Source organism: Phaseolus vulgaris, chromosome 4 (genome assembly GCF_000499845.2).
Source record: "Phaseolus vulgaris cultivar G19833 chromosome 4, P. vulgaris v2.0, whole genome shotgun sequence".
Taxonomy (NCBI): Eukaryota; Viridiplantae; Streptophyta; class Magnoliopsida; order Fabales; family Fabaceae; genus Phaseolus; species Phaseolus vulgaris.
The window spans coordinates 21142834-21159018 of NC_023756.2; the positions used below are offsets into that span (position 1 = coordinate 21142834).

A 16185-nucleotide genomic window follows, 5' to 3' on the forward strand; every position below is an offset into this window, starting at 1 on the left:
TTTTCGCTGAAAACAGTTATCAGCTCAAGACTTGGGGGCTTGTGTACCGACCTGTCCTCGGGCGTTGACCAAAGTCAAACATACGATGGGACCCACCAAGGGGCTCCAAGGAGGAAAGTAAGTGTTGACCGCCTAGGGTGTCGCCAGCTTTGGGCGTCAACAGGTTTAGGCGTCGCCCACCTTAAAGGCGTGACCCGTTATCCTGAAAGCGTGCGTTGGGCCAGATGGTGCCACCCCGCAATACCCACGGGTAGGAAAGACCGTGGAGGGGGCGGCACAGTAAGAGGCCACGGTACGGGCGTGGAGGCCTCAGGCCTCGGCACCACAGAACAGTAATAAAGAGATGAGAAAGGTGGCTTCAAGGCCATATTTCCAGTACCAGCGAGGAGTGACCTGACTCGTGAAGTACCCATGCATGAGGTGTAGAGACGTGGCCGTCCACGCCACCTTCGGAGAACCGCTGGGACAGACACGACCCGGGAGAGGGCCACGTCCCAGGGGTAATCTACGTGCATGGTGCGAGAGGAAGGCTGAGATACTCCCAGGGCGAGTGACTAGAGCCTGGGGCGCATGAGTTGGCACCCATGAGTTTCAAGGAGGGAAGACTTACGCGTTGGGATTTCCCTAAGTTGGGTTACAGCGTCATAAGGCCTTCCACGTGGAGTTGCGCTTAAGTCATAAGTGACACGTGGCAGCAGCACTGAAACACAAGGTATATAAGCTTTCCTGAAAGCTTAATGAGGTACGTTTTGACGTTTTTACATTCTTACACTTTTACACACGCTGGAATCATTCGCTAGCTTACATACTGTACACACGAGTGACTTGAGCACGAGAGAGAAGTTCGTTACAATACAGTTAGCGCCTTCAGAACATCGGAGTTATGGTGTTTCGATACGGAGGTGCATAGTGTTTTCTGCCTACTGACTTGAGTGTCGGAGTGCAAACGGTCGCGAGGGCGCCCTTTGTTCTCTCTGTTTTAGGTACTCACGGCAGTGTAGGGTGAAGATCTGGAATTAAGAACGAGGGAGTCTTTGATACGCGAGTCGCAGCTACGCACTAACCACAATCTGGTCAACCGACAGGAACAGAAACCCTCATGGGAAGTGTAGGGGGAACGATAGGGTATCAGTAGAGAAGAAGAAGACAAGGAGGAGGAGTTGACGGTTGGTTGTCAAGGAAGGCGAGGGGAGTGGTGGTGGTTAGTAGATGCGGCAGAGGAGACTATGAGACACAATGGAAGAGAGTTCAAATAGAAGCTTCAAAGAGAAACAAAAATAGGGGTTTCAAATATTTGAAGTAAAAAGTAAATTTTGAAAAATAAAGCTTTTCATTTTTTATTCACGAAAACAGAAATGAGAGAAAAAAAATTGGCAATTGTAAATGTCACTTTTTTGAATAAAAATCGTGACAATTATAATTATAAAAGTGTTGTATTATAAAGATAATTATGAAATTTTTTAATAATCATCATACTGAAATGTCACTGCTTACAATATTTTTGTAGTGCTAGTTGTAGAAGTAAAATGAATCAAGCAGCACTCAGGCGCGCAACCGTAGTTTAGTTTAGTTTTCATTTTTTTTAGTTTTCCGTAAATAGTTTTAGTCATTTCCAGTTTATGAAAGTTCTTCATTCTTCTTCGTCTTCTTCATTTTCTCGTGTTTCTTCTTCTTTCAACTCTTTGCATTGCTTCACATTCTACATTTAATTTTGGAATTGGGTAATAGTCAATTAAAATTCATGTTTAACGATGCTCTGTTTTATTTTCTTTCTCTTTGAATTTATTTTGAAATTCTATTTTTGATTGAAAATGGTTTTCTAAAAACATATAAATTGATTGATTGTGTTTTATTTATTATTAAGAAACTCAGATTTGAGTCTCTTGCATTCAAATTTGAAAATTATTTAATGATGGCTTTGTTACTTCTTTCACGTTCAAAGATTGAATTTCACTTTTCCTTTTTGTTATTATTTTTAATTCTTGTTTGTTTATTGTTCTACAATTTACATTTTTAGTTTACACATATAATTCATTTTTGTTCATGTTAATTTAATTGTAGTTTATGTTTTCAATATTGTTTAGGTTTACCTTTACAATTTTTAAGTTTCTACACTTTATATTTTACTTTTCCTACGCTTTACATTTCAATAATTTACTTTTTCTCACACTTTATAATTAGACATTTACTTTTCTGCACTTTGTAATTAGAAGTTCTCTTTGTCTCTCATTTTTTCTAAGTAAAACTATTAGATGGTCTAGTAAGAGATTTTTTACTAGATGGTCTAATCGTTGTACTTAGGTTCTTTAGCATGAACTCTTCTATATATTTAGTTTACATTGCAGTTTATTATCATGTCTTTTTGTATTTGTCATTTATATTGCCATTGTTTACATTTCTTATGATTAATTGTAGTTGGTTTATTAATTCCTAGTTTTTTTTGTTACGAGCTCATACTTCAAAAAAAATAACTTATGTTGTTTTAGTTTTTTTATGTATGCATATTTTATGTGCAATTTTAGTTTTAGTTATAATTGTTAAAAATTAATTCTCATAATTTTGAAATATTTAAATTAAGGCCTTTATTTTAAAATGCATCCAATAATTAATTCACTGTGAAAGTGATAAGTAATAAAGTTAATTTCTTCTCACAATATGTTCTTGCAATCTTTGAAGCCCTCGTATCCAAGAACACACATGGCTCTGAAACCTACATAGGGCAGATAATGCAATTATTTAGGATATATAAAGTTAGGGCAGTAAGGTGATGGAAGAAGCAATATTGGAGTAAAAAGAAGATAGTGTCTTATCTAGTGTTTCTTCTCCTTAGATATAATAGACATAAGTGTGACTAAATTGTGATTCCTTGCTAGGACTGTCGTTGACGACCATTAAGCCTGTGTCAGAGAGCAGTGTGTCTACGGTGGAAGCGAGAAGTCAGGAGGATCATTAAAAAGGATGGAAAATGGGATTGAAGGTTATTTCAAACGGCAAGTTATTTTATGGAAATTTTGAAACTCGTGGTATTTTACGGAGGTTCTTAAACCCATGGGTATTTAACGGAGATTTTTAAACTCATGGTATTTTGGGGAGGTTTCTAAACCCATGGTATTTAACAGAGGTTCTGAGTTCCTGGGGTTTAAAAAAACCTCGGGAGAAACTACAATAATGAGTAAACGATTTAATAGAGGTTTTAACCTGAGTAAACGATTTAATAGAGGTTTTAACCTGAATAATTTAAAAATAAACTCTCGTTAAACCCATTTTGTTTTAGTGAAACCATTCGATGTCCATATATTAAATAAAAAAAAAGACAAAAATAACTCTATTGAGATTCTTATCTTTTAAATCCACTTCTTTTTTCCTATATGTAACATTTCTTCACAAGTATGGTTTCAACTGATGACATATTTTTGCAATTATTACTTTTTTAAAACCAAATCATTTTATGATTATTTTTCTCCAAATTTTCTCTAACTAGTATCACATTTTATAGTTATTTCATTCTACTAATAATTATTTTAATATTTACATATGTGTTTTAACACAGAAATAAAATATTTTAATGAATTCATTCTTGAAAGTATTTGTTGTTCTTGCTATGTAGAAACATCCAGTGCAATATATTATCAACAATATATTTATGGTATTTGTAAGAGAATGTGCATGACAATAAAGGAGAAAGTATATACAAGATGATATTGCAATATGTGTCTATATATAAAATAAAAGCATTCAAATCAAATAAGTAAAAAAAGATGGAAATCATTTTTCACAACCTTTCCTTAATATATATAAAAGTACTCCAAACTATAAATATTTTTTTGCTCATACATTCTCAAATTTATTACTTTACCTCCAAACTTACTAACAAACTAGAGATTGATGTAACCAAATGAGCTTAGGAACATATACCAGCACAATCATAAGATGATGCATGGACTATATTTCTATGTGATTACATGCTTTCATAAAGACTAGGAGCCAAACGAGGTTTGATGAGAACTTGAAGAGGAGTAACTTTAACATTTGTCATTTCCATTGCTGCAGTCATATCTATGGGTTCAGTTGAAGTTTTTGAGACATCAAAGCAGTGAAGAAAGTTTGCCAAAGTCAAATAAGAACTTCTAAGGCCAAAGGTTATTCCAGGGCATATCCTCCTACCACTTCCAAAAGGTATGAGCTCAAAATGTTTTCCCTTCACATCCACATCTTTGTGTGTGGTGAGGAACCTTTCAGGCTTGAACTCCAAGGGCTCTGGCCAAATGCTAGGGTCTGTTTGGATCTTCCACAAGTTTGTGATAAGGCGAGTTCCTTTCTTCACATGGTACTCTCCTAACTTGCAATCTTCTCTGAATTCACGAGGGCCAGAAAGTGGAGAGGGTGGATATAGCCTCAATGACTCCTTAACAACTGCATGAAGGTACACCAACTTGTTTGTATCTGACTCAGTTACAAGTTTGTCTTTTCCAATGTGAGCGTCAATTTCTTCCTTAACTTTCTCCAACGTCCGAGGATTGTTCAGTAGCAAAGATAGTGTCCATATGTTACTGGCAGAGCTTGTGTCTGTTCCTCCCAAAATCAATGCCTACATCAAAATTGTGAACAAAGAAGTGTTCAAATTTGTGATTTGTGTTTATAAAGTTCTGATTCACCAAACTTCAAATGCTCCATACATCGAGTTAAGAAAGATCTCAAAAACATCTCAGATTTTAGTACATTTTAAAAGCAACTTTTGAATTAAGATCTGATTGGGGAATAATATACTAAAAGATTATTTTAAGAAAACAATGTTAAACAATGAAAATATACGATGAGAGAGAAAGTGATCATAGCATGTACAAAGGGAAACACAACGCAAAATTACCATTGCTGTGGCTTTGATGACGGTATCAGAATCAAACCCATGAATGTTGGTTCCATCGATCTCCGACAGCATCATTTCCATGAAGTCTTCACCTTTCTCACCTTTCTCACCATTCAAATTCCTTTTCCTCTTGTGTTCTTCCAACCATTCCCCAACCACCGCATCCAATTCCTTAAAATTCTCCTTCATGTCCCTTTCATGCCCTCCGAAGTCGAACCACCTCAGCCACGGCACCGCGTCCCCTACCGCGAACACCCCCAACAGCCGCATGTACTCTTTGAACGCTGCCAAACATATCCGCGCTTCTCCCTCCTCAACCACCGCGGTTTCTCCGAAGTACCTCTTCCCAGCAACCATCCTCAGCACCACGTTGAACGCAACCTCCTTCAGCCACTGCTTCAGGTCCACCATCAAAAACTCCTTCTCCGTTTTCCCACGGGTCCACTTGTGGTAAAGCTCTTTGGCGGAGGTTCTTACCTCGGAGATGCGTACGTGCGAGAGCGCATCGATGCGGTGGTCGGCGAGGAATACGAAGGCCAGGTTCTTGCGCATGTCTTGCCAAAATTTTCCGTAGGGGGCGAACCCTAGCATGGCGAGGTTGTAGGTCATGTTTTGGCAGGCCACGAGGTTGGGGCGGTAGGACAGAGCGACGTCGTTTGTGGTGAAGCACTCTTTGGCAGTTTCCCAGTTGCTGATGACTATGGCTTTGACTGTGCCTATCTTGATGCTGAAGATGGGGCCATGGCTGTCGGCCACCGCGCCCAGGAGGTAATGGGTGGCGGGAGAGCGCGCTAGGAGTGGGAGGTGGCCGATGATCGGCCATGCGCCGGGGACTGTGGGTGGTTCTTTGCTTCTGGAGCGGCGGAGAAGAAGGAAGAGAAAGGGTGGGATTAGGACCAGAAGCGCAATTGTGAGAGGGGAAGGTGGAGTTTGGAGTGAGTCCATTCTTGTCACTCTGCTTTCTGTAGGTGTACAATGCCTATGCTCTCTCTCTCTATATATATATATATATAAAGAATTTGTTTTGAAAACACTACTCTCTCTGAGCTGGGACCCTTGAGTCTTTAAACAGAATTTTACAAAAAACAATTAATAAAAAGTTTATTGTTTGATATTTTATTCCTGTTTGAGATTTTAAATTAGAAAAATATTCTTACACAATCGGACTTTAGCTTGCGCCAAAATTTTAATAAGGTGGAAAGAAATTTTTACGTGATAGGCACAATTTTGTTAAGTGAAGGAAAAAAATGAAAACCATAACGATAAAGGATTAATATGATAAAAATAAAATTGAAAAGTTAATTTTTTTTTACATTTTAAAAAAACCGATTCAATAACTTTTTTAATAATATAATAAAATATATTATATTTAAATTTAAAAAATTAAAAATATAACTAAAATTTTGATATTATTAATTGTTAAGTAATTAATTTTTAAAATATTAAAGTTCATCTATTTAATTTAGACAAGACAAACGTTTGATAAAAAAAATTAAAACTAAAATTAAAAAAAATCTCTTATTTGGGTAACATTTTTAAAAACTAACGTTTTCAAATAAATTTATGTTATGATTTTCAAAAAATGATTTATATCGAGCATATGAAATTTTATTTTATTTTTAAATAAAATGGAAATTTTAATAATAATAATTATGTTATTATGAATAATGTATTTTATCAATCCAATAAATTTATTTGTTTATAATTTATGAAATTCATAATCTTCAAACATAAAAAATTCTGCATATATGATGTCTCTTTAAAATGATTCGAAAAGTTATAAACTTGCGAAATAGTTATATTATTAATATGAAAAACTTAATAGTCTTTTTTATTAATCATTTACCTCCTTATTTCTTTCTTGTTAGAATGTTAATAAGCATTCTTTAGAAGCTTTTCTAAAATTATTGCAAGAAATCCAGAAAGTTTGACCTCGTAACTTGATCAATAAAGTACATATTCATAATAATGTACACTGATTACATGCAATATAACAAAATACTATCATCAAAAGAATCGTAAAATTTATAAAAATAAAAGAAGTATTAAAAAAGAACAAAATGATGATATGGATTTCGAATTTCAAAATCATTTATTCAAAAGGGTATGTGTGCATTCATTTGTATTTGACAACCCTTTTATATGGTTGTCATTTTCAGCACCACCACAAACCCTGCTAAGCTAAATATAAGTCAATTCTACTATAAGCAAATTTACCGAAACATATTTGAGGGTGTTCATTATTTCAACAGTCTCATTAGGAAGGTAAAACTCTATACAAGGACTACCACTTACATAAACATGTGAGGTTTGTGTTGTTCTTAGACAGGCGTGTAAAGTGACCTCAATGGAGAAATATAATTATATAATCTCAATGGAGGACATGAATGTCAAGTTCTTTAATATGACTATTAATGTAGTTAGAGACAGTCATATTAAGTGGTGACTTGTGTAGGAATAAGTGGTGACCTACTACCAATATTCTACATAGTTAAGTAATTTTAGAAATTTTAAGCTTTGTGTTGTTCTTGTGTGAGGTGGTGCATGAGATGTGTGTAAAGTGACCTTAATGGAAGACACCAAGGTACAATTATCTAATTCAAGTGTCAATTAGTCAGAGTAAGTGGTGACCTATGTATGAATAAGTGGTGACCAACTACCAGCTTTCTAGACAACAAAGTAATTTTAGAAATGTTGACCTTTGTTTTTTTCTTGGGTGGGGCGGTGCAATGCATGAGATGTGTGTAAAGTCACCCAGTGGAGGACACGATGGTCAAGTTCTCTAATGCCTCTATGAATGTAGTTAGTCATAGTCACATTAAGTGATGACTTGTGTAGGCATAAGTGGTGACTTGTGTAGGCATAAGTGGTGACTTGTGTAGGCATAAGAGGTGACCTACTACTAAGTTTTTGTATAGTTAAATAATTTTAGAAAATTTAAACTTTGTCTTGTTCTTGGGAAGTGCATGATGTGTGTGTAAAGTGACATCAGTGCAGGACACCAAGGTTAAGTTCTTTAATCTTAACATCAATGTAGTTAGTCAAAATAAGTGGTGACCTATGTAGCAATAAATGGTGACTTGCTACCATTTTTCTACATAGTGATGTAATTTTGGAAATTTTAAACTTTGTTTTGTTCTAGGGTGGGATGGTGCATGAGGTGTGTGTAAAGTGTGGAGGACACCAAGGTCAAGTTCTCTAATCTCGGTGTGAACGTTGCTAGTCACAGTAAGTGGGGACCAAGGTGATTTTCTCTAATATCACAATGGACCAGTCGAACCTGTAGTTATGTACTATATTTATAATTTATGTTTTAAGTTAGACAATTTTATTAGTTAGTGGATTTGTGTTACCAATCTTACATTGTTCAAAGTGGTTAAAGTAATTGATTTCATTTTTCATGTGACAAATAAATTTCATATGTGATAAACAAACTCAGTCACCTTATTCATCATTTTTCTTAACCACTGTGCAAAAACTTACACCAGGCCACGACATTCTAAACCATTTTTGTGAAAGACTAACACATTAACCTCAATCATACTCGAATTCAATTGAACAATACTTCAATAAATGAAATCATTCATACTAAAGCTAATCACAATTTGCATTTAAGCATAAAAAAAACATTTTAAATAAAATTATAGTAATATTGTCAAGAAAAACATTTTAAATAAAATTATAGTAATATTGTGAAGAAAGTCCAAATCAAAAGTATACTAACAATAAATATTTATTTTATTTAATAACATATTTAATTATGCTAAATTAAGATGGTAATATATGAAGATAGATAACACTTACTAAGTTGGAAAAATATTATTGTAATTATTATTAATATTATTATTAATATTATTATTAAAATTATTATTAATATTAATATTATTATTATTATTATAATTACTATTACTGTTATGATTATTGTTATTAATATTATTACTATTAATAATAATAATTTTAATAATAATAATAAGAAATTAAAATAAAACACAAATTTTAACATGGAAGAAAAACAAATCTTTTACTCAGCACAAAAATAAATTTTATAATTATTGAGAAAAGCTCAAAGATTTTTTTTTAAAAAAATTACTAAAATAAAAACTATAAAGATAGAATTTTAAAATCAAGTAAGATATTAAAATATTAATATATTTTACCACGACGTTGACAATTGGATACTTGTGTACTATTATGCTCATGTGTTTTCGTATAAAAATAATTAAACTTATATAATTTAATATAATAAACTAAGAAACTAAGATTAAATCAATTTTAAGAAAGTAATTAATATTTAATGTGTATATACACATTTTTATTAATGTTTTATTTAGTTATTAATACAAATATATATTTTTAAGATGGAAAAATATTTTTAATCTTTATGACTCTTAATTTTATTTAAGATATTTTATTTTATTACCGAAGATTCGATGAAACTAATGTAAATTCACATTAAATGTTAAAGAGGCAAAAATGAGAATTTTCAAATTTTTAATACTTCAATAAATTTTAATTGATAAAAGTTGTTGAATGTTTTTTAAGAGTGGGCCACCATTACTTTTATGTAATATAGTGGTGAAAAAGCAGAGAGGGTTACATGAATTGGAAAGTTTTTTATCAATGAAAATAATTTTATTTAAGATAAATTATTGTTTAAGAGTTTCTTAAAATTGAGAAAATTATTTATGTAAGAAACTTCTGTAATAGGTATATTTGTAAAGTTCTTCATTAAAATATTCTTTTTATGGATAAAAATAATAATGTAAAATGCTTTAGAAAGAGGTGAAAAACACGAAAGAGATGAAGGAAACAAGGGAAATGTGTAAACTTGGGATTTTTAAGTTTTATTTTTCGTTTTGGTAATACAAATTTGCAATTTGGTGTGGACCACACAAATCAAATGCACAAAATGTTAAAATAAATAAATAAATAAATATATCATATTAACACAAGTAAATTCATTTATTAAATTTATGTTAGTAATTAATGAAAATCATTTATGATTGGGCTTCAAAACAAAAATTCATTTAATAAATTTAAATATTTTCTCTCTCTATCTCTATATGATATCATTTATTATGATCATTCAATTATACCATAAAAAAGTCTTTAAATTGATATCATTTTATGAGTAACAGATATGATGTCAAGATAATAATAATTGAAACGTAAATTGAAATTATTATAAATAAAAGGATTAAGGCACAGAGAAAATGTTATTGTTTTACTATAGAAATATATTAAACACATATTTAATCATATAAATATATTTTAAATTGATTAATTTATATTTTTAATTGATAAATTAAAAAATTTATTATCTTTACATGTTAAATTTTAATTATAATTAGTTAATAAACTTAAATTATAGTGGTAATGGTTTAAGTTACAACATAATTACATATTTTTATGCTTAAAATAATATAATAGAAAAGGATTAATTTTTTAAATTATTTTTATTTTAATTTATACTTTGAAAAAAAAAATAAACTAACAAAAAACACTAATCAAATGTGCGAATCCAAACCTAGTTTGCAATTTCTAGTTGTAGAAGGTGATGACTAGTTCTTTAAAAAATTTACAACTCTTTTAATGTTTTTTTAAGTACAATTCAATATTTTTAATTTTTTTATACTAATTCATTTTTTTCATTGAATAAAAGTAGAAAAATTAATTTAAAATTTATATTTTAATCAAAATGAAAACTTAAAAGGTTTCATATATATAATCTTTTATATTGAATTATAATTATTTCAATTGAAATTATTTTTCAAAACGAATAATTAATTTCAATAAAAATTAATATGAAATAAAATATGAAAATTTATTCAAAATGTATAAAAGTATCATTAGCGTAAAAGAAAATAATAATTCTATTATTACTAAATTTAAATTAATTACAGTTTAAAAATTTAATACATAAATATATTTTATATTTAATAATTAATTTTAAAAATAATCACTTCAAAATTAAGAAATTCGTAATCAATAACTTGAAAAAATATTAAGAAGTTCAGTTATCTTGCTAAAGTTATGACACAAGGAATTAATTTATATTTTTATAGGTCTCTTTTTTAAATTTTCATTGTAACTTTTCTTCAAATATAAAATATACATACACATTCTAATAATATTGTTCTCTAATAAAAAAAAAATTGGTATCAGGATACAAAAATATTTTATAACTATGTTATTTAAAATCATCATCTTTTTAATTCAAATTTTAAACTTATTCTACTTTGAGTATTCAAGATTCTAAATATACCCATATCCTAAATTATTTAATTTCTCTTGGATAAAAATTTAAAATTAATAAAAAAATTTAAGTTTTCCAAAATTCTAAACAAATACAAATTTTAAATTATTTTATTTCCTACTTAAATAATAATCTAAAAAAAAATTCTAAAAATTCTAAAATTTCTAAAGTTTTTAAAATCTTAAATAAATATAAAATTTAAATTATTTAATGATACACTTAAATAAAAATCTAAAATAAATTAAATTTAAAAATTATTAAAAATCCTAAATAATTTAATGTCACAAGTAAATAAAAATTTGAAATAAATGAAATTCATAAATTATTCATTTATGAATTTAGGATTTTAGGTATGTTTATATTGATTTTAGTATGTTTAGTTTTTTTAATTATTCGTATATGGTCATGTTTATTTCTTACGTATAAATATTTACTTTATAATTTTATTTATTTTATTATTTACATTTACATTTATTTATATATAATAATAGCAAATATATTTTTCTACAAAATAGTGAAAGAAAACGCGCCTAATAAATCAACAAAACTTGGAGCGGGATTAAATAATTTATGTATGTTAAATGACTTCAAAGAAGGTGATAAGATTGTTTTTGAAGCCGAGGTTAACACACCAAATAATGAAATTCGAGTGATTCAAGTTGAATCATTTTTTTTACATAACTGTGTTTATTGTTACTTACTTTTCTCAAAATTTGTGTCATGGTTTGTTGATATTTGAACAATTTAATTATTTATCTTTGTGCATTCTTTATGTTCTTGCCGGTTGACCTGGCCGCCGGTTGACTTCAAAGGCAAGCGGTGGCTCCTTTTATTTCTGGTGGATTCTATGCTTCTTCTTGCTGTTGGAAAGCGGCTCCGTTGAAACAGAGGGGGTCCTACCTGTTGAGTGCACTTCGACGATCAAGTCAGTACTGAGCTAAGAAACAATGAGTAAATAAGATAGTAGTTTTAGTCTTATAAATGGTGTACCTTTACCAGGGATCTCAACTCCCTTTTATAGACTTTTTTAGGTTACCTCACTGTAACAACCCCTCTCTCACTAGAGCCTTATCTCTAGTGAAATTAGGTTTACTGGGAGGACATTTTGTTACATTGTTACACAATCTTAGCACAACAATCGCACAAAATCTTCCTCTTTGGAGTGCACAATCTTAACAACATGACCGCTAGGGTACCAACTCATGTACCAGCGTTGTGGGGTCCATCTGTTCTGTAGGCGCCCTAGTCTTTTTTGTATCATGCATGCATTTTTCCCCCAAAAAACCCTAGCGCTTTTGGGCTTTGGCGTCTTTAGGGGATATTTACTTGTGTTAGACCCGAATGTACTATACACACCACCTGGATGCACTTTCTCGCTGACTAGGCCTTTCATAAATACGGGTTTCAACACACGCATCTCTGAGGGCCCACTTACGTGGCCCACTAACGTGACCAGACCACCGAGTCGACTTGCTCCACTGGTGCCGATGTCCGATGCTGATGCCGATGTCCGAGGTCTGGTCCAATACACAAGCCCTCCAGGCTCGAGCTGGAACTTGTTTCAGTGAAGAGCCTAACTGCTCGCCTATGGCGACCTACGTGGCTAATGAGTGACAGGACGTGCACAGTGCCTCGAGGTGAGATCTCACCATACTCTTTTCTCAGCGTACACGTGGCCAGGTCAACGGTCGGGGCGCGTTGCCGCTTGCGCTTCCCCTTATACGTTAACCCTTCGACTCTCATGCTCCCTTGACTGTTTCTTTCCCTCTCTGTGTATCTTTTCAAACATTCCTGCTTCAAATGCTCTATTCTCCTCTCCCAATTACCTCGTCTCCTTGAAGCACAATCACTTCAAGGTACGTTTTTTATCCTGTAACTGCCTTTGCCCTATCATTTTGATGCTCTTAATATGCTTATAACTGCGCTGGGACTATTTATATTTCTCACACCTACGATCATCGTTCTCTACTTTTCTGCTTATCTGCTTTCCCTTCTTATGCAGGCATGGTGCTAGATGCTGAGAAGAGGAAACACTTGACAGTTGTGGCCATGCAAAAGAAAACTACTCCAGACCCTTCTGCCAAAGACAAGAAACTTAAAGGGGTGGCTGAAGTAGCAAAAGTTGCTCCCTCTGAGGATAACGAGACTTGCTCAGGTCTTGTCTTCAAGAGGAAGCGCAAAGCTGACGCCGTTATTCCTATACCATCAGATTCAGACGGTCGAGCCCCCTCCTACAGGGAATGTCCTCCCAGCGCCTCCTCTCCTCGCGATATCGCAGTGCATGAAGACAGAGGGGAAAGTGCTTCGGAAGGAGACCAGTAGGACTCCTCTGCCGACCTCTCCTCCTTCCTCCAAAAAGTGTTGCACTCTACCTGAATTAAAAAGAGGTTGCGGAACTTGGAGGAGGACCCTCTACTGGAGCACGTGTCAAGGAAACTAGGGGAAACCCTAGTTGGTATCAACCTTCTTCTTTCCAAGATGCGGAGGGCACAGGAATTGGCCAGCCAAGAAGTCCTCCAAGCCACTGAGCTCAAACGCCGAGTAACCGGGCTTACCCTGGAGGTGGAGGAGTTTCGCAAGGCTGACCGAGAGACCATGGGCCTCTTGTTTGAGAAATATCAAGAGACCTTGCGATTGTACGCCAGGAACGACGACCTCCGCACTAAGGTGGACGGGCTGAAGAAGGAGCTAGCCAGCAGAGACGAGGAGATGGCTTAGCTGAAGGAGGAGTTGGCTAAGCTGAAAGAGGAGATGGTCTACAAGGATGAACTCTTCCAACAGGCTAAAGATGAGCTCACCAGCGATGCCGCCGATTCCTACGCAATAGGCTTTGAGGATGCCATGGCCTAGGTTGCCTGCATGTATCCTGGGGTGGACCTTTCTCAAACAGGTTTGAACAAGACCATTGCCGATGGGCAATTGGTGGATGCTGAATAGCGGTGGTGAATCTTCCTGCAATCGTCTTCATTTTGTAACTTAATGAACATCTGATTATTCTGTGTATACCTTTATTTATGAAAGTCTTTCCTTTCCAACCTGACCCCTCTATGTATGAACACCTTCTTCTTTTCAAACTTAACATTGTGTCTGTTTTCGGCTAACTCGTATGTTTTGAAACGATTCTGCCAACTAACAACACGCCAATGATCTTCCCTACCTAAGTAGCACGATCCTTTACGAACTTGCTTCTACACTTAGTTTCCTTTTCCTTTCTCGACTGTGGTATTTTCACCCAAAGGGGGAGTTTTACCAAGAACTTTACCAAAGGCAGGGGAAATGTTTACTTGGAACCTTAGTATTCTCGACCTTGGCGTATAAAAGCAAGAGAGAGTTTCACTTACTGTTCTCGACCTTGGCGTATAAAGGCAAGGGAGATGTTTACTTGGAACCTTACTATTCTCGACCTTGGCGTATAAAGGCAAGGGAGAGGTTCACTTATTGTTCTTAGCCTTGGCGTATAAAGGCAAGGAAGATGTTTACTTGGAACCTTACTATTCTCGACCTTGGCGTATAAAGGCAAGGGAGAGGTTCACTTACTGTTCTCGACCTTGGCGTATAAAGGCAAGGGAGAGGTTCACTTAATGTTCTCGACCTTGGCTTATAAAGGCAGGGGAGATGTTTACTTGGAACCTTACTATTCTCGACCTTGGCGTATAAAGGCAAGGAGATGTTCATTTACTTTACTGTACAATACATCGCAAACATATTTTTCAACTAACTTTTTTATTGGGTGACCTCATTAAAAAACCCTGATCAGGGAAAAAGAGTGTCCCCTTAATTGCGTACAATGATATGACTAACTGAAATACAATTGAAGATTGGCCCTATTCTATGTTCGGGGAATCGTCCCACCTTCCAAGGTCTCGAGTTTGTACACTCCGTTCCCGAGCACCTCTATTACACGGAATGGACCAGTCCACTTGGGAGACAACTTGTTCTCCAACTGGTACTGGTGAGCTTTCCGCATTACCTAGTCGACAACCTGGAACTGCCGAGGTTTCAACTTGGACTTGTGCTTATACTCCACCCTTTTCTTCAAGGCTCCGGCCTTGATGCACGCTTCCTCCCTGACCTCGTCCAGCAGGTCTAAGTTTACCCTCCTTTCATCGTTGGACTCCTCGGCCACAAAATTATGGAAACGAGGTGAACTTTCCTGGATCTCAATGGGAATCATGGCATCAAAACCATACACCAAGCTAAAAAGGTGATGTGAATGTAACTACAAGAATACATGATTCTTTGACATTCTTAGGAGCAACTTGAGTTGGTCATAGATGGCACTTTACTTAGAATTGGATAAATGTTCTAATTCAAGAACTCACCAAGACTTTGCACCAACCAAAGCTCATATGGAAGTCCATATATTGTCAAATGGAATCAAACAACAAGGAATGAAGAACAAGAATTGAAAGCTGGACAGAATTGAAATAATAAACTACTGCACCGAACAGAAACTAGAAGCAAAGCTAGAAAACAGAAATTCAAACGGTAGAAATGAAAGTAAACACTAGAAATTAAGAACTACCGAATGAAAATTGAAGAAAAGGAAGAAGGAGCACTTATAGAATGGAACTTGCTGAATTTGAGACTTGGAAGAACAATTCACGCCACTTGGAGCCTTGATCCAAGATAAGTGAAGGAGTGCCGCCACTTGAAGCTCACCATTGCACACAAGATAAGGCAAAGGAAGAAGAAGACTTAAAACTCACAATTTCTCTCTAAATTTGAGTATAGTCTCTCTACTTCAAAATTCCAATATGAAAATTACAAAGGAAAGCACCTTATTTATAGCCTAGAGGTGCTGAAAAATAGGTGGGAAATTTCAAATAAAACTCATTTGAAATTCCCACCAAAAACAAGTCACATGGGAGGTGTGACCTTTTTCTACTATGACACCTCCTAAAAAACTACACCTACACCCCCCTACTAAGTCACATGGACAATGTGACTCTCTCTAATACATTCACACCTATTTATTTAATATCCACACCTCCTACAAGAGTCATTCAAATGATGCTCTTTTATTTAATGCTTGGCCTTGCCCCTCATGGTTTGGACTTGG

At 34.1% G+C, this 16185-nt stretch overlaps 1 protein-coding gene across 1 annotated transcript; it reads right to left on the bottom strand.

Moving 5' to 3' along the window:
- Positions 1-3768: 3768 nt before the first annotated feature.
- LOC137837433 (cytochrome P450 82A4-like) lies at positions 3769-5844 on the bottom strand. Its single transcript, XM_068646420.1, has 2 exons — positions 4868-5844; positions 3769-4588 (listed from the first exon to the last, which is right to left on the bottom strand). Exons 1-2 carry the CDS (start codon positions 5810-5812, stop codon positions 3959-3961), a joined length of 1575 nt encoding a protein of 524 aa, XP_068502521.1. The 5' UTR covers positions 5813-5844; the 3' UTR covers positions 3769-3958.
- Positions 5845-16185: the final 10341 nt, after the last annotated feature.